Source organism: Aedes albopictus, chromosome 2, assembly GCF_035046485.1.
Source record: "Aedes albopictus strain Foshan chromosome 2, AalbF5, whole genome shotgun sequence".
NCBI classification, from domain to species: domain Eukaryota; kingdom Metazoa; phylum Arthropoda; class Insecta; order Diptera; family Culicidae; genus Aedes; species Aedes albopictus.
Genome location: NC_085137.1, coordinates 246,281,919 through 246,300,506, shown reverse-complemented (window position 1 = coordinate 246,300,506; position 18,588 = coordinate 246,281,919). Strand labels below are relative to the sequence as shown.

The 18,588-nt window shown below is 41.8% G+C and overlaps 1 protein-coding gene across 4 annotated transcripts in view; it reads left to right on the top strand.

Annotated features, from left to right (window-relative positions):
- The window catches only part of LOC109622897 (dual oxidase), a 206,748-nt gene extending 189,114 nt beyond the window's left edge, over positions 1-17,634 (top strand). For all 4 annotated transcript variants that reach the window (XM_062851444.1, XM_062851447.1, XM_062851445.1 and 1 more), the window contains exons 4-15: positions 4,617-5,171; positions 5,249-5,652; positions 5,838-6,115; positions 6,182-6,349; positions 6,882-7,851; positions 7,915-8,118; positions 8,180-8,489; positions 8,550-8,673; positions 13,297-13,547; positions 13,607-14,439; positions 16,397-16,525; positions 16,589-17,634. In XM_062851444.1, coding sequence (XP_062707428.1) covers positions 4,617-5,171; positions 5,249-5,652; positions 5,838-6,115; positions 6,182-6,349; positions 6,882-7,851; positions 7,915-8,118; positions 8,180-8,489; positions 8,550-8,673; positions 13,297-13,547; positions 13,607-14,439; positions 16,397-16,525; positions 16,589-16,717 — 4,355 coding nt within the window. In that variant the 3' untranslated portion in view covers positions 16,718-17,634. The remainder of the gene's footprint in view (positions 1-4,616; positions 5,172-5,248; positions 5,653-5,837; positions 6,116-6,181; positions 6,350-6,881; positions 7,852-7,914; positions 8,119-8,179; positions 8,490-8,549; positions 8,674-13,296; positions 13,548-13,606; positions 14,440-16,396; positions 16,526-16,588) is intronic.
- Positions 17,635-18,588: the final 954 nt, after the last annotated feature.

Below are 18,588 nucleotides of genomic sequence, written 5' to 3'. Positions count from 1 at the left end.
AGACGAGTCAGGTCCACTTCGATACGCGATTCATTGCTACACAGCATCGAAAGACTGCAAATGAATCTCCAAACTGCGGAACTTAAGAATGTTTGATGCATTTCACAGAAAAGTTATTGCGACATTTGCACCCATTTAGACTTGGCTCGAATTCATTATAATCACAGTCGAATTTCACACACGACTTCGCAGCGGCTAGCGTACACAATTTCGATTGATTTCTTGACAGGGACGTCGGATGCACAACAGGTAAACAAAATAAGTTCGATTGGTGTGAAACGTCGCTGAGAAAATTAGAATAACTAGCCGCGGAAGTCCAATGTTGCGACTGTTCATGTGACTAACATCTAGGTTGCCATGGCCTTACAACGTCAGTAGCGGTACTAGAAGTGTCAAATAAATTTTGTATACCAAAACAATAGACCCTCTACAAGATGGACACCAAGAAACAATCAATTGTCACAATTGAAGTTATTAAAATAATTTAATAAGAAAAATGCTTACAGCGCCATTGGAGTTCTAGTGTATTTCTATTCTGGGAAATGATAATTCACTGGATTTTCAAATTATCACAGTAGTCTAAACATTAATGAGAGACCCAATACAGTTAGTTGAACATTTTTCGAAAAGTGAAAATCCTAAGCAACACACATGGTTACAAAACAGTCACGGCAGCGCATGTACGGGTTGCGTAGCAAATCACAGTGACTTCTGTGCAACCCTGACATACGCTGCCATGACTGTTTTGTAACCATGAGTGTTGCTTGGGATTTTTCTTGACCCTATATAATGATATCTGTTATTTTTTTTGAAATGCAGGGTTTGTCACTTACTTATGCATTGATGTTTTTCCACTACTTTTATTTACGGCTTTAAATGGGGACGCACTATCAGCCTTTGCATCCTTTAAGGCTGCCTTGATCTCTCTGAGGTTCTCGTTTGTAAATTTGCTATTTACGCACTATGTACAGAATTGCACTTCTTTGGTTTGATACCCTGCCAGGGTCGGATTTACAAATGTGGGAGCCCGGGGCCACAGTATTGTAGGGGCCCTTCATAAAAAGGGTTTATTTTTGCTCGTATAAGCCTAGTTTGGTGTTTGAAAGGAATCGCTCAAGAAACTTCTTGACCGATTCCTGGCAGAAACTTTCCACGGTGACTGCCATTTGAACTGTCATTTCTTCGCAACTGCGTACTGTGATCGAAGAAAAATGGTTTCTTGGGCGATTCAGGCACGGAATTTCCCATGCATCAAGATAGGCCGAAAAATTTCTTCTGAACTGCAAACAGCGCTATAACATGAAAAAAAACTAAAATAAATATAATAATCGTTACTACAAATTTATTTATAAAGGTATTAATATCGTTGTGGGAGAATTTAAATCTAGAACAATAAGCAGGGCTGCACATTTATCTAACGAGGCTTGCCGAGTTGGATAATTTTGACAAGTGCTGTAAAAATCGAGTTCTGCACCGAGTTGCGTACAACGTTTTTTTTTTTTCAAAATTTCATATGTTACCTTTTTTTAATTTGCTGTAAACTGCTCGGAAACATGATGGCAAAAATATTAATATTTAAGAAGAAAGGTATGTTTACCCAACACATTTCTGTTTGCTTTTATAAAGCATTTGCTTAAGGTGTCTTACTGCATCACTCAGTTTTCAAACGAATCATTGACTTTTTGCTTTTCAATGATTGTTTGCCTCTCATTTTTGAAGTGATAAAAACTGTCAATTCTGCAGCAACGCATCAGAAAAAGTATCATCGCAATCACTGCGAGTGAGCATATAGGATGATACTTTTTCATACGAATATTCGCTTTGGTGGCAGAGAATTATCACTTTGAAATTTTGAGGCTCATATGCAACATGGCTGCCGATGCTGATGATGCCGTAAAAAGCCTTAATACTATGCTGAGTGTAATATATTATTTTCCGATCACTCAAAAAAGTTTTTGTTGCATTTCAAGTTTGCAGAACTGCCAGCACTCCAAGGTGAGTAGCTTTTCAGACGAATGGTCGAACATTGCCACCTACTCAGATCAGCATGCATGTCAGCATGTTTAAGTTGGTGCTATGTTTGCCAAACATTGTCATAAATAGCACTGACATGACTAAGTTAGTAAGGATTGGTGACAAAATTGGATCAACCGTTTGAGAAATGGATAACTGTAGGTGGAATGAAGAGAAAATAAAAGTTGAATCTGTGTGATCGGAATCGCCTGGAATAAAAATGAACAAAACTATTGCCTATATTGCTAATATTTGTTCAGTGGATAAAAGTTTAAAATATACGAAAGTGTTACTTTAGTGAGAGGGTCATCAAAAAATAGTGAAAGTGCTCGGAATCTTTGATAGTAGCTAGTCTTGAGGTGAGGGGTGTTTGATGGTCTGTAACCCAAGGAAAAAGTTTCCTCGTAGAAAATTGCACTATTTCGGTTATTTACTTGATCAATAGGAATAAAATAGTTGGAATGCTAATAACATGACTTAAATAATTCGAGGCTTTCCACTCTCATCACTCCAGATAACATGTAAGTAGCAGGAAAAAGGTTTTATTTGTTGGTTTACCGAACATCCGTAGAAGCTGATACTGGTGTATGTGTGTAAGTTAGGGTGAAGGGAGGTGAGGGGGAAGTCGGCCATTTTGGCTGCCATTTTTGTACTCCGTGAAGTTTCATCTTAACAACTGATTCCCTTTATTGATCACTGGTGCCAGTTTCACAAAAACCCGTCACAACACAAAGTATGCAGATACCTTTTGACTCTATAAGAGTAGAGTTTAGAAGTTCTTCTAGAATTCAGTCGAAGATTTTCTTTAGGATTTCCGGTAAGTTTTCTTGAGAAATAGTACGAAAAAATATAAATAAGTTTTGGAGGCAAAATTTTAAAACTGAAAAATAGTTTCATATCACATATATCTTGCCAGTAGACAGTTATTTGAAGTTCTTATGACGTCTGGGTAGTAATGTTACGATAGACGGGGATACTTTCGAGGTGGTGGAGGAATTCGTCTACCTCGGATCCTTACTGACGGCTGACAACAACGTGAGCCGAGAAATTCGGAGGCGCATCATCAGCGGAAGTCGGGCCTACTACGGGCTCCAGAAGAAACTGCGGTCGAAAAAGATTCACCCACGCACCAAATGCACCATGTACAAAACGCTGATAAGACCGGTGATCCTCTACGGGCACGAGACATGGACCATGCTCGAGGAGGACCTGCAAGCACTCGGAGTTTTCGAGCGACGCGTGCTAAGAACGATCTTCGGCGGTGTGCAGGAGAACGGTGTGTGGCGGAGAAGGATGAACCACGAGCTCGCTGCACTTTACGGCGAACCCAGCATCCAGAAGGTGGCCAAAGCCGGAAGGATACGGTGGGCAGGGCATGTTGCAAGAATGCCGGATAATAACCCTACAAAGCTGGTATTTGCAGCTGATCCGGTTGGAACAAGAAAGCGTGGAGCGCAGAGAGCACGATGGGCGGACCAGGTGGAGCGTGACTTGGCGAGCATTGGGCGCGACCGAGGATGGAGAGCGGCAGCCACAAACCGAGTATTGTGGCGTACTATTGTTGATTATGTCTTGTCTTAATGATGTTGAACAAATAAATGTATGTGTGTATGACAAAACCAAAATCAAGAGAAGTTTCTTGCAGTTTCTTTTTTATTGTTTGACATTTTTTCTCGCGAAGTGAATTTTTGTGGGGACTCCTGAAATGTGGGGGCCCGGGGCCCTGGCCCCCCTCAATCCGGCACTGTACCCTACTATTGGATTCTTTTCGAGACGCGATAGTTACGTAGCATTCGTGGCTACGTCACACGTGTGACGCAAATTTTGTCGCCGTGAAGCGTACCTTTAGTATCGTTAGATAAATAGAAAAGTTTTCCTGACACAGGACGTCTTGAAAACGAAATCCGACAATTATGCTTGGAAAAAAATGTAAACTAAAATTTAGGATGGCCGATATTTCTGGGCCGATAGTTCTGGGCTAAAACCATACAATTTTAATATATGTTGGCCTCTATTTAATACAACTACTCTATACGGACATACGATCGACTCTACGAATTTCGGCTCATCAACATGTCTAAAATGCACCAACTCAAAAGCTTTGATGTTTGATTCTCCTATCATAATGTGGTGTAAAATGTAGAACAAATCAAAAGCCTTCTAATCTATAGAATTTTTTGTGGTTAATACTTGACAAGTATATGTAAAAAGTAATTTAAAATGTTTTTGATCGTAGATTTTTGGGAGAGACAAAGACACCGCTTGGTTTTTCTAGACTCATTGAATTAGGGTTTCAATAATATCTGCCGGTTGTCATAATTACATTCATTTCTCTCTCCGAATATCGGTTAAGACGTCGCCGGCGCCGCCATAGACATTTCGAATTAAACACACAAAAACGAGTTCTATACAAAATACTAAGCAAATATTTTTCATGTGCATGCTACTACATTGACAAAACTATGCCATTCTGATGAAGAATTAAACTGTTCTGTTATTCGGAAAGACATTCGAAACATCTATCACATTCGCTAGTGATTGTGCTGTTTCAGCAATGCTTAATAAATTAACGCTCCGGTTTGTTCGTACTCATTTCGTTTCAGATAATCATCTAACGAGGAAAGCACCTCCAGCTTACTCGGATGGCGTGTACGTCCTAGCCGGGTCAAGCCGGCCTTCGCCTCGGAAGCTGAGCAGGCTGTTCATGCGGGGCAAAGATGGGCTGCCCTCCATGCACAATCGCACTGCCATTCTGGCCTTCTTCGGTCAGGTCGTTACCAATGAGATTGTTATGGCCTCCGAGTCAGGCTGCCCCATCGAAATGCATCGAATCGAAATCGAAAAGTGTGACGAAATGTACGATCGCGAGTGCCGGGGCGATCGGTATATTCCGTTTCACCGGGCAGCCTACGACCGAAACACCGGCCAGAGCCCTAATGCACCTCGGGAGCAAATCAATCAGATGACCGCGTGGATCGACGGTAGTTTCATCTACAGTACGTCTGAGGCGTGGTTGAATGCGATGCGGGCGTTTCAGGACGGTTTGTTGCTCACAGACAAGGAAGGTACGATGCCGGTTAAAAACACGATGCGAGTACCGCTGTTCAACAACCCGGTGCCGCACGTGATGCGAATGCTCAGCCCCGAGCGATTGTATCGTAAGTATGATGCGCCTTTCGATAGGCAACCGGTATTGCTTTGCTGAATGATGATTGCTATCAATGTTCATTTTCAGTTCTGGGCGATCCGCGAACAAATCAAAATCCCGCCTTGCTCACGTTTGCCATTCTGCTTCTGCGGTGGCATAATGTGGTCGCCAAACGGGTCCGGAAGCAGCACCGAGATTGGACCGATGAGGAAATTTTCCAACGAGCGCGGAGGGTTGTAGTGGCCAGTTTACAAAATGTGATAACCTACGAATATCTGCCAGCATTTTTAGATGCCGAACTGCCACCGTATGCGGGTTACAAGGCCGACACCCATCCGGGTGTTAGCCACATGTTCCAGGCTGCTGCGTTCCGATTCGGACATTCGCTCATACCGCCAGGCTTGTTCCGGAGGAATGGAAGATGTGACTTCCGCAAGACGAACATGGACTATCCGGCGCTGAGATTGTGTTCCACGTGGTGGAATTCAAATGTAAGTTCATGTTATGTAGTTACTGTGAACTGGGATAACATTAATCAATTGTTCGTTTTCCTTAGCGGTCCACAAGTTGTTTTGAAAGTCCATGTTAATTTAAGCGTTTTAATTATTCACGATCATGCCTTTGACTTACAAAATACATTGAAAGTTGTCAATTTCCACGATCTTTTTTTACACAGGACGTGCTAGACGACACCCCCATCGAGGAGTTCCTGATGGGCATGGCGTCGCAGATTGCCGAACGGGAAGACCCGCTACTGTGCTCGGACGTGCGGGACAAACTGTTCGGTCCGATGGAGTTCTCCCGGCGGGATCTAGGAGCGCTGAATATCATGCGCGGCCGGGACAACGGCCTGCCCGATTACAATACAGCTAGAGTTGCATACAAACTACCAAAGAAGAAAACGTGGCGCGACATCAATCCCCAGGTGTTCGAACGGCAGCCGGAACTGTTGGAGTGAGTTTGTTGGAGTTTGACTGAGTAGAGTGAGTTATTTTTTGATGGTGTTCATGCTATTTTCAGTTTGCTAATTGAGACGTACGAAAACCGATTGGATAACGTAGATGTATACGTTGGGGGTATGTTGGAGTCGGATGGAAAGCCAGGAGAGCTGTTCACTGCAGTGATCATCGATCAGTTTACAAGGGTTCGAGATGCCGATCGGTTTTGGTTTGAGAATGAGGATAACGGGTAAGGTTTGACTACACGAGGTTTTCTGTGATTTGTTTTGTAAGTTTGATGAGCAACTCAAAAGGGTTTCAGAGAGTTTTCTGGAGATTTAGAGGTGTTCATGTGCAGTTTCAATGAGTTTCAAAATGATACAAGAGGGATTGAAAACGACTTTCAGAAAGTTCAAAATGTTTCTGGGGATTTTACGGAGTTTCATGTAGTTGCAGAATATTTCTAAGGAGCCCCAGGGGTTGGAGGTAGTTTCAGGAAAAAGTTCAGGTGTTTCAAGGGGTTTCAGAGGGGTTTCAAGGGATTGCTGGGAGTTAAAAGAAGATTTCAAGGGGGTTTCCGTAAGTCTCAGGAATGTTTTCGAGGAGTTTCAGGAGATTGTAGCATTTTAAGGGGAGTTGCAGAAAGATTTTGAGTAAGAAAGTTTCAGGGATGTTTAGATGGAGTTTCAGGGGTCATTCAATCAAATTCCATTTCAGTAATGTTACTTAGTGGATCATAAATTGAATATATTAAACGTTTATATTGTACCATACAATTCCAGAATTTTCACAAAGGAGGAAATTGCTGAACTACGGAAAATAACCATGTGGGACATCATCGTCAATAGCACGGACATTGATCCGGACGAGATTCAGAAAGACGTTTTCCACTGGAGTGAAGGTGATCCTTGTCCTCAGCCAGAGCAGCTGAACGCTACTTTGCTAGAGCCGTGCAACTATCTGGAAGGATACGACTATTTCTCCGGTTCGGAGCTAGCCTACATTTATTCATGCGTATTCCTTGGATTTGTGCCGATTCTGTGTGCCGGTGCCGGGTACTGCGTAATCAAGCTGCAAAACAGTCGTCGACGCAAGTTGAAGATCAAGCAAGAGGCGCTGAAGAATGCCGGGAATAGCAAGGCTTCTGTCGAGAAGATGGTGGCTCGTGAGTGGCTGCACGCGAATCACAAACGCTTGGTAACAGTGAAATTCGGTCCTGAAGCGGCGATCTACACGGTTGATCGCAAAGGGGAGAAATTGAGAACATTCAGCTTGAAGAATGTGGATGTCGTGACAGTGGAACAATCTCATGAAAACTATAAGAAAAAGAAACCCTACATCTTGCTCAGGGTACCTAGCGATCACGATTTGGTCTTGGAGTTGGAATCAAATTCCGCGCGGAGGAAGTTCGTGAAGAAGTTGGAAGATTTCCTGCTTCTGCACAAAAAGGACATGACATTTGTGGAGGTGCCAAGAGACATCATGTTGGCAAAGGCAGAAACCCGCGAGCGCCGGCAGAAGAGGCTAGAGCACTTCTTCCGAGAGGCGTACGCGTTGACGTTCGGATTGCGACCGGGTGAGCGACGACGAAGATCGGACGCTTCGGTTGATGGAGAGGTCATGACGGTCATGAGAACCAGCCTATCGAAGTCCGAGTTTGCTGCAGCCTTGGGAATGAAGCCCGACGACATGTTTGTCCGCAAGATGTTCAACATTGTCGACAAGGATCAGGATGGGAGAATTTCCTTTCAGGTATTTTCTGAAAATTGTAAGGAAAACGGATTTCAGTTAAATATTGGTTTCATTTTGTTGTAGGAATTCTTGGAAACGGTGGTGCTGTTCTCGCGTGGTAAAACCGATGACAAGCTGAGAATCATTTTCGACATGTGCGACAATGACCGTAACGGAGTGATCGATAAGGGAGAGCTGAGTGAAATGATGCGTTCGTTGGTGGAGATTGCCAGAACTACAAGTGTGACGGACAGCCAAGTGAAGGAACTGATCGATGGAATGTTTCAGGTATGTGCGGTGAAACACCTCATCGCTAGTTGTGATTTGACATTTATCTTTTCGATTTCAGGATGTTGGCCTGGAGCACAAGAATCATCTCACGTATCAGGATTTCAAGCTGATGATGAAAGAGTACAAGGGTGATTTTGTCGCGATCGGGTTGGACTGCAAGGGAGCCAAGCAGAACTTCTTGGACACTTCAACGAATGTGGCTCGCATGACGTCGTTCCATATCGAACCTCCGTCGGATACCCGCCGTAATTGGATGCAGGAAAAGTGGGACAGCTATACAACGTTTCTGGAGGAGAACCGGCAGAACATCTTTTATTTGTTCCTGTTCTATGTGATTACCATTGTGTTGTTTGTCGAACGGTTCATTCGTAAGTGTTTTCAGAGTAGGTATTATTCTTTGAATGACGTCAATTATTTATTTTGTACAGATTATTCATTTATGGCGGAGCATACAGATCTCAGACACATTATGGGAGTTGGAATAGCGATCACACGAGGTTCTGCTGCATCATTATCCTTCTGTTATTCGCTGCTATTACTCACCATGTCAAGGTAAGAGCTCACAAAGTACATACCTAGGTAGTTTTTGGCACAACATTTCAGAGGGACTTCTCAGCTTATATAAATATTCTTACAATATGAACGTTTAGGAAGTTTAAGGGAAGTTTCTGGAGATTTCAGGGGGTTTTAGGAGAATTTTAGGTGTTTTAGGGGCTTCAAGGGTTTCAGGAAGTTTCAGAAGTGTCTAAGGAAATTTCATGGGACAATGCAGTGATTGTAATGAGTTTTTCAGGAGAATTTAGGAGACCACAGGGGACATATCGGGGCGATTAAGAGGCTCAACGGACTCCAAGCGTTATCAAAGGGATACTAGGGGGCGTCGAAATTTTCAGTGGCTCTTGAGGTGTTTCATGGGATTGCAGGGACGTTTCAAGAAGTTTCATGGGGCTTTGGGAGCATTTTGGGTGGGTTTGGAGTGTTAAAGGGCTTTTCGGGTAGTTTTAGAGGTGTCTCTGGGAATCATAAGGAGTTTCAGGGGGTTTCGTGGGGTTTCAGGAACGTTCCAGAGGGTTGTGAAGGTGACTCTGGAGATTTTAGGGAGTTTTAGGACAATTTCGGTGTTTTAGAGTGTTTCAGGGACTTCCAAAGTTTTAGAGACTTTCCAGAAAGTTTCAGAGGTGTCTCAGGAAGTTTTATGAAGTTTTAGGGATGTTTCAGAGAGTTTTAGGGCTTTTTAGGGGTATTTTAGGGGATCCCAGAGACTTATCTGGGAGCTTAGGGGTCTCAATGGGCTCCAAGCATTATCAAAGAGGTACCAGGGGGTGTCGGAGATTTCAAGTTCTCAAGGTTGTTCAAGATTTCAAAGGGCATTTCAGGGGAGTTTCATAAGAATGTACGGGCGTTTCATTGTATCAGGAAATTTGATGGGGTTCCAGGTGAATTTCAAGGGGTTCAGGAACGTTTCAGGGGGTTTTAGGATTTCTTTTTTCTGAAGTATTTCAGGTGATCACATGAGACATATCCGGGTGATAACGGGGCTCAAGGGGTTCCAAGCTTTAACAAAGGGGTACCATGGGGTCTCAAGGTGTTTCAAGAGCTTTCCAAGATTCCAGACGGGCATGTCAGGGATGTTTCAGGAGGTATAGAAGGTTTTAGGGGTTTTCAGGAGTATATCAGGGGATCACAGGAGATTTCAAGAGGTGTTTTAGGAGGTCTCATGCGCGTTTCAGAGGGTTTCAGGGACGCTTCAAGGTAAATTCACAATCCTTTGTATCGATAGCAACAACAATACGCGTTGTATCCATTCTCGTTAGCTTAATCCTTTGATTTTGGTGCTTAACAGCATAAAAAGGATAGAATATGATGCAAAATATTTTTTCAGGATATTCTAGGTCATCCAAACTGTTCTTGAGTTTATATCCTAAAGTCTATGGGTGTAAGCTGCGATTTGTAATCTATCATTTCCAATAAGTCTTCTGAAAGTTCAATAGATAGTATCAAGTCAGTCAGGATATCCTCGGTCATCCAAAGTGTTCTTGAGCTAAGATCCTAAAGTCTATGGGTATAACGGTAACTTCCTTCATTATACAAAGCTACGATCTGTATTCTAAATATCATGTCCAGAAAGTCTTCTGAAAGTTCAATAGACAATATCGAATCAGTCAGGATATCCTAGCTCATCCAAACTGTTCTTGAGTTTAGATCCTAAAATCTACGGGTGAAATAGTAACTTCTTTCATTATACATATAAAACTAACGCATTTGATATTTGCATTTGAAATGTACACAGCAATATCATGTCTAGTAAGTTTTCTAAAAGTTCAAAAGACAGTATCAGATCAGTCGGGATATTTTAGGTCATCCAAATTGTTCTTGAGTTTAGATCCTAAAGTCTGCGGGTGTAACGGTAACTTCTTTCATTATACAAAGCTACAATTTGTATTTTATCATGTTCAGTAAAATTCAAAAGACAGTATCAGATCTTTTGGGATATCCTAGGTCATCCAAACTGTAATCTATCATGTCCAGTAAATATGATTTATTATCTATCATTATTCAGTGAAGCAGGCAAGCATTGCAAGTGTAGATATAAATGTGTAGTCCACGAAAATTTGGATGACCTAAATTATCACAAAATAATGAAGTCACATTATCATGAAGTGATCCTTGAGAGTTAAGAGGTTCATGAATCCTATTTGATTGTGCAACGATACTATCTAAAACAAAATCACCTCATGTTACAACTAAGCTCCATAGCAGTAAGGATGACCAATAATATCCCAAAAACATATAACAACGCTTATTGTTCCTCGTTTGGTTAATAAAGTGGATCATGTAACAATACTTAATGCAGTGGAGAAAGCTATAATAACATGTGTAGACTTGTAGAATGCTGTGTAGAAGCTGTGTAGAAGCTGTGGTCTCTAAAGTAGTTTGGTTGATCTGGAATATCTCAAAATTATCTTGGAATGATTAATGCAATGCCAGGGGTATTACAGCTTACTTCAGGACAGTTTGGACGACCCTGAATATCCCAAAAGTTCATAAAGATACAAAGTTGACTTCAGGGTGGCCCAGTAACCGCGATTGATTTTGCAACATTACTCAGAATAACAGATCTGTAGACCTAAAGTTCTGAACTCCAAGATGGTTTGGCTGACCTGAACTATACCTGTCTCTAAATAACATTTGAAATTTCAAGAGCTTCGCGGATCCCTGCAGATTATGCAACAGTATTATTTATGGCGCAAACACATAAAGATATTCTTGTAGATTTGAAGGACCCTGAAAGGTTTATAATAATAGTAGACTTCAGATTGGTCCAGTAACCGCAGTTGATTATGCAGCGTTACTCAGTATAACACATATGGCTACTGTTACGAGTGTAGACCTGAAGTTCTGAACTCCAAAGTAGTTTGGCTGACCTGGAATATCCCTAAAGTGTCTATAAATGACATTGTAGTTTTAAAGAGCTTCACGGATCCCAGCAGATTATGTAATGCTCTTATTTATAACGAAAACACATAATTATTCTTGTTGATTTGAAGAACTTTACTACAGGACAGTTTGGAAATTCTGAAACATCCCAGAATATAAAACACATTTTGATTTTCTTGACGAAGGTTAAATGAATACATATGAACGTAACCCAATCAGCATTTAGAACAACTGGTATATCAATTATTTCGTTTCTCCAAACTTTATGCTGTTCAGGATGTTCTAAATTGTCAGTGTAAACTCTCAAATGCAAATTTGCAACAACTTTTCCAAAGACAGTATTCTGTTAGAGAGTTTTAGGGGCTCTCAGAGTTTCAGGAACTTTTCAGGAAGTTTTAGAGGTGTCTAAGGAAATTTCATGGGGTTTAAGGGAGCTTTCAAGGGGTTTCAGGGGCGTTTCAGGGAGTTTCAGGTTTCAGGGGTATTTTAGGGGATCACAGGGGACATATCAGAGAGTTTAGGGGACTCAAAGGGTTCCAAGCGTTCTCAATCGGGTACCAAGAGGCATCAAAGATTTCAGATGTTCTCATCATGTTTCAGGAGGTATTCAAGATTCCAGACGAACATTTTAGGAGTGTGTCATGGAGTGTTGTAGTTTCTAGAGGTTTCAGGGGTTTTAGGAGAATTTAAGGTGTTTTAGAGAGATTTAGGATCTTTCAGGGTTTCAGGGACTTTAGCGGGGTATTTAGTAGATCACAGAGGACATGTAAGTGCGTTTAAGGGGCTCAAGGGGTTCCACGTGTTACCAAAGGCGCACCATGGGTTCTTAATGTGCGTACTAGAAGATCTCAGGAGCGTTTCAAAGACGCTTCGAGGAAAATTCACAACCCTTTATATCGATAGTAACAAAATACACCATGTATCTTTTCTCGGATTTTACGGACGCTTAAGGCCTAAGAGGGGCGTTTCATAGGGTCTTTGGAACACTTTGGAAGTGTTCACAGGCTATACCCTATATGATACCCTATAGGACGTCGCATTGGCATTTCAGAAGGTTTCATGGACGTTTTAGGAGGTTCCAGGGATGCTTCAAGGACTTTCTGAAGAATTTCAGAGGATTCAGGTTTTTGGGGTTTACAGATGCGTTTCAGGGAGTCTCATGAGGATTCATAAGGTCACAGGAAGTTTCACGGGATCCTAAGAAGTATTAGGGGATTTCTAGGCATTTCAAGAAGTCTCAGGAGGTTGCAGGCGGTTTTCAGGTTCGGCCTTGTAGCTCTAAATCCTCCTTCCCTTCGGCACCTTGAAACGTTATCTAAAACCCTTATAAACCCTCAGGGATACTTCTGCAAGTCCCTGAAACTTCTCTGAAATACCTGAAAACTTCTAATCTAAATTATTCCTAGATCCCCCTAGAGACCTTTTAGACACCTCTGGAGCTCCTGGAAACTTTTTAGCCCAATTTCAAACCTCCTTAGCTATACTCCTTGGACGCTTCGAAGCGCCATTCACTTTACCACTTGACAGAACGTGGTCGCATAAGGCTGAGTGGGCATGAGCTTTGTTCTTCAAAGGAACATTAGTTACCCTTGTAGAATCGATGGTCAAGATCTCTCGAGAGCACCCCGATTAGATGAGTGTATCTGGATCCATCCAGTCTATAAATCTATTTATTTTATTATAATTTGTACACTTTGCATCGTTTTATCTGATTATCATATATTTTTTTTTTTTCAGAAATCTCATCACCAAGCTGAAGGAATTCCCAATTCAACAGTACATCCCTCTGGATTCTCACATCCAGTTCCACAAGATCGCCGCATGCACGGCACTTTTCTTCTCGCTGCTTCACACCGTCGGCCATATCGTGAACTTCTATCACGTCTCTACGCAGTCCATCGAGAACCTCAAATGTCTCACCAAGGAAGTACATTTCACGTCGGACTACCGACCGGACATCACCTACTGGTTGTTCCAAACCGTTACAGGTCTGCTGATTTGACATTTTTCTTCAGCCGATAAAGCTAATCGCGTTCCTATGTTTCAGGTGTCACCGGGGTCATGCTGTTCGTCATAATGTGCATAATCTTCGCATTCGCACACTCCACAATCCGAAAGAAGGCCTACAAGTTCTTCTGGAATGCGCATTCGTTATACATCGTATTGTACGCGCTATGCCTTATCCATGGCCTGGCTCGGCTCACTGGAGCTCCACGGTTCTGGCTGTTCTTCATTGGACCCGGTATTGTCTACACGCTGGATAAGATCGTGTCCCTACGTACCAAGTACATGGCGCTGGACGTCATTGAAACGGATCTGCTGCCATCGGATGTGATCAAGATAAAGTTCTACCGTCCTCCCAATCTAAAATACCTGTCCGGCCAGTGGGTCCGATTGTCCTGTACGGAAATCAAGCCCGAAGAAATGCACAGCTTCACGCTAACTTCGGCACCGCACGAGAATTTCCTGAGCTGCCACATCAAGGCCCAAGGTCCGTGGACGTGGAAGCTGCGGAACTACTTCGATCCATGCAACTACAACCCCGATGATCAACCGAAGATCCGCATCGAAGGACCATTCGGTGGTGGTAACCAGGATTGGTACAAGTTCGAGGTGGCCGTCATGGTGGGTGGTGGCATTGGAGTAACTCCGTATGCTTCGATCCTGAACGATTTGGTGTTTGGAACGAGCACCAACCGGTACTCGGGAGTGGCCTGTAAGAAGGTGTACTTCCTGTGGATCTGCCCTTCGCATAAACACTTCGAGTGGTTCATAGACGTCCTGCGGGACGTGGAGAAAAAGGACGTTACCAACGTGCTGGAAATCCACATCTTCATCACACAGTTCTTCCACAAGTTCGATCTGCGAACGACCATGCTGGTAAGAATAACTATTTTTATTTGTTTCAACAACTTTTGTAACGTTCCAACTGGAACTACACGTTCACAGCCAAATCGGAAACAACGTATCGTAACGTTATCTTAATGATTTCGATTTCCGCCACGCGTCTTTTGTATTTGTGTCCTTTATGCATTCTTTTAGTGCCTCTTTAGGGATGCTTCAAGGGTAACTGTAGACATTTCTCGATGGCATGATTTATTCAAAAGTGCTCAAGGATTTTTTGCACAAATACACCAAAACATCTTAGTAGGATTTTTCCAATGATTTATTTGTTTTTTGTTTCCGAAATTTTTTAAGGAAATCTTCTGGGGATTCCATTTGCAATTGCTCTAAGGATTTCTTTTTGTATTTCTCCAGGGGATTCATTCCTGGTTCCTTGAAGAATTCCTCTTAAAATTTCCTCAGGGTTGTCTCCCACATTAGCTCCAGGGATTTCATCCGGAATTTCTTCCGAAAATGCTGCTGTGTGATTTTCAAATTTCTTCAAGAGTTTTTCTGAAGATATATCCCAGAATTCGGGGATTTTTATTTATCTATTTTTTTCTGAGTCTTCCGGCAGACTCCAGAAATTCCTCCTGGAATTCTTCCAGGGATTGCTCCTGGAATTCCTCCAGTGATTCTCTTGGGATTTCTCCAGGAATTGCTTCTGGGATTCCTCTTGGAATTTCAGCAGGGATTCCTCCTGAAATTTCTCCAGGGATTCCTCCTGGAATTCCTCCAGGGATTTCTCCTGGAATTCTAATAGGGATTCCTCCTGGATTTCCACCAGGGATTCCTCGTGGAATTCCACCAAGAATTCCTCGTGGAATTCCACCAGGGATTCTTCCTGTAATTCTACCAGTGATTCCTCCTGGAATTCCACCAGTGATTGCTCCTGAAATTCCTGCAGGGATTGCTCCTGAAATTCCTCCAGGGATTCCTTCTGAAATTCTTCCAGGGATTCTTCCTCGTGAAATTCCTAAAAGGTTTTCTCCAAGAATTTTTCCAGGGATTCCTTCTGGAATTCCTCCAGTGATTTCTTCTGCAATTGCTTCAGGGATTCCTTCTGAAATTCCTCCTGGTATTCCTTCAGGGATTTGGTCTGGAATTCCTCCAGGGATTCTTTGTGGAATTCCTCCAGAGATTCCTTTTGCAATTGCTTCAGGGATTCCTTCTAAAATTCATCCAGGGATTGCTCCTGGAATTTCCGCAGGATTCCCCCTGAATTTCCACCAGAATTTCCAGTGATTCCTCTTTGAATTCCTCCAATGATTCATCCTGGAATACTTCCAGGGATTTTTCCTGGAATTTCTTCAGGGATTCTTCCTGGAATTGTTCCAGGGGTTCCCAAGAAACAGAAGTAGCTGAATAATAGTTTCTTAAGCTAAAGTTTGCTTAAGAGTGGTTTATTCCACTCTTCTACAGCAAAAATGTTTGCTGGGTTCTTCCTCGTGAAATTCCGTTTTCTCCTAGAATTCTCTATAATAAAAACAAACCAATCAAATCTAAAATTCTTCCAGGGATTCCTTCTGGAATTCCTTCAGGGATTCCTTGTGGAATTTCTCCAGAGATTCCTTCTGGAATTCCTCCTGAAATTCTTACAATGATTTCTCCCAAAATTCCTCCGGAGATCCCACCAGGAATTCATCCAGCGATTCCACCAGAAATTCCTCCAGGGACTCCACCAATAATTCCTCCAGGGATTCCACCAGGACTTACTCCTAAGATTTCACCAGGTGTTACTTGAGGGATTCCGCCAGGAATTCAAGGTACTTGCAGGAGTTCCTCCGGGGATTTCTCAAGGAATTCCTCCAGGAGTTCCTTCAGGAATTCGTCATCATGAATTTCTCCAGGACACCCTCCAAAGAACGCTTCCGAAATTCTTCCAGGATGCCTTCATAGACCATTCCAGTATTCCCCATAAGATCTAATTAATATTCTTTTTGTTTCGTTACAGTACATTTGCGAAAACCACTTCCAACGCCTTTCGAAAACGTCCATGTTCACGGGTCTAAAAGCTGTGAACCATTTCGGTCGACCCGATATGTCTAGTTTCCTTAAATTTGTACAGAAGAAGCACTCCTATGTAAGTACTCCTTAAATCTTCCATCTGGCTGACACAATACTAAGCCACCTTTTACAATTTCAGGTATCGAAAATAGGCGTGTTCTCGTGCGGGCCTCGGCCCCTCACCAAGAGCGTCATGTCGGCGTGCGACGAAGTCAACAAGGGTAGAAAGTTGCCATATTTCATCCACCACTTTGAAAACTTTGGCTAAGCCAACCAGAGCAGAGCGATGATAGTTTTCATTCTGATATATAAAAATAAGAACTTACCACCACACCACCCTTCGATTGCTCATTTAGGTTTTTATTATTTTGTCAATTTTATGTTTTTTTTTATTTGTTAAGCTTAGCGAAGTTTCGCCTGCGATCCCTAGGATAAATTGTCAATCTCGCTAGCGATAAGAAGTTTAGATGAGTATGTGTAAAGTTAAGCCGTTATTTCCGTTAGATGTCGGTTCGTGTCAAAATGTGTCGTCGTGAATGAAGAAGTATTAGCTGCTTGGGCCCTTCAAGGTCCCAGAAGTGTATTTATTTGTTTTGTTAATTTTGTTCAAGCGAAATGATATTCATCGATTAGGCAATGTGCTTCGTTTCAACGTTGAGCACAAATCTGATCCGATCCAGTCTGTCCAGTGCATCTTACAAATTGTTAGTGAAACGCTAGTGATATTACCATTAATTCGCCTGAAAGAACAAACGCAATCCCATTGTGCAGAAACGATAACCGTTCAGTGCATCGAATTAGTATAAGAGACACTTACCGCTGCAGGATGTCATAATTCATCCAGAGCTGCAACCAACAACTGCCCGATTTCATGCAACGAATGAATAAAATCATCAGTGAACAATAGTTTCGTTTTAAGATAGCGCTATCTTTTAAATTATGTTGGCTACAACTTGTCGAAATTTTAACACTGCTGAGCATTTCGAATACGGTGTTTCTATTAAATTCCCAATGTTGTTCTTTACGCTTTGTCACTTAAGAAAACTCTCGAAAACATGTTCATTATTTCTTTCCATTTAGTCATGTAACTTATCGATAATACTTACTGTATGTGTTGTAAATAGCTTTGTCAGCAAATCTGTATTTATTACCGCAGTAGAAAAAGATACTAGTGAAAATTTTCAATCGTAAGTTTTACTTGCTAGATATCACACGTCTTTATTACAATGCAAAAAAAATCTTTCTTCTGCCTGACTTCTCAATTGGAGCAAGACCTGCTTCTTAGCATAGTATTCTTCCAACACTTCTCCAATTAATAACTAAGTGCCATCTTTGCTAATTGACTATTCTTACACGCGAATATTGTGCGAAGCTCACAATGATAATTTTTCGTAAACCTTTTTATACATCATAGTGGTAATTCATAAGACATGTTAAAAAGATTAAAGCATTTAAAGAGTAAGCTGTCACCACAAAACTTAATAAAATATCACTATTTATACTGATCCACAAGAATACCTGCCCTTTGTTTACGTAGTTTTCGTAGAGCTGAGAAGCGGGCTTTGTTCCAGTAGGGGCGATACACCTAGAAGGATAATGAAAATATATACACCCTGTAATATCATTTCATCATGATTACAGATTTTTGGTTCAATATTTGATCAAATCAAACTTATTTATCCACTTATGAATGTCTTTAAAATTTCCGTAACGGGACACCTTTTCTACGTACCCATTGTAACGCCTAAGATAATGCGTCGATCAAGGTAACCCATATGTTGGAAGACAGGTCTCCACGAGTACTAAGAGAATCCTGAAAATCATTTTTCTAAAGTTCGTAATAAATTCGTTATTACAACAAATGTGCTATTTTCGTAACGGGACACCATTAAATTGCGGCTATTGCAAAAAGTGCCTAAAACATAGAGTAATGCGGAGCAAAAGTTCGCAGTGGATCTTTCTCTGCGCACGAGTTAAAAACCCAAACAAACCAGTATGGGTTCGGCACATAATCAGGTCAGTTACTCGTCAATAAAATTTGGAACGATTTCATCAAGATATGGCAGAGTTATGGATAAAAATGTGTTTCTAGCTGTTTGGATACAAATTTTTGACCTTTTGGAATAAGAATTTGTAGTA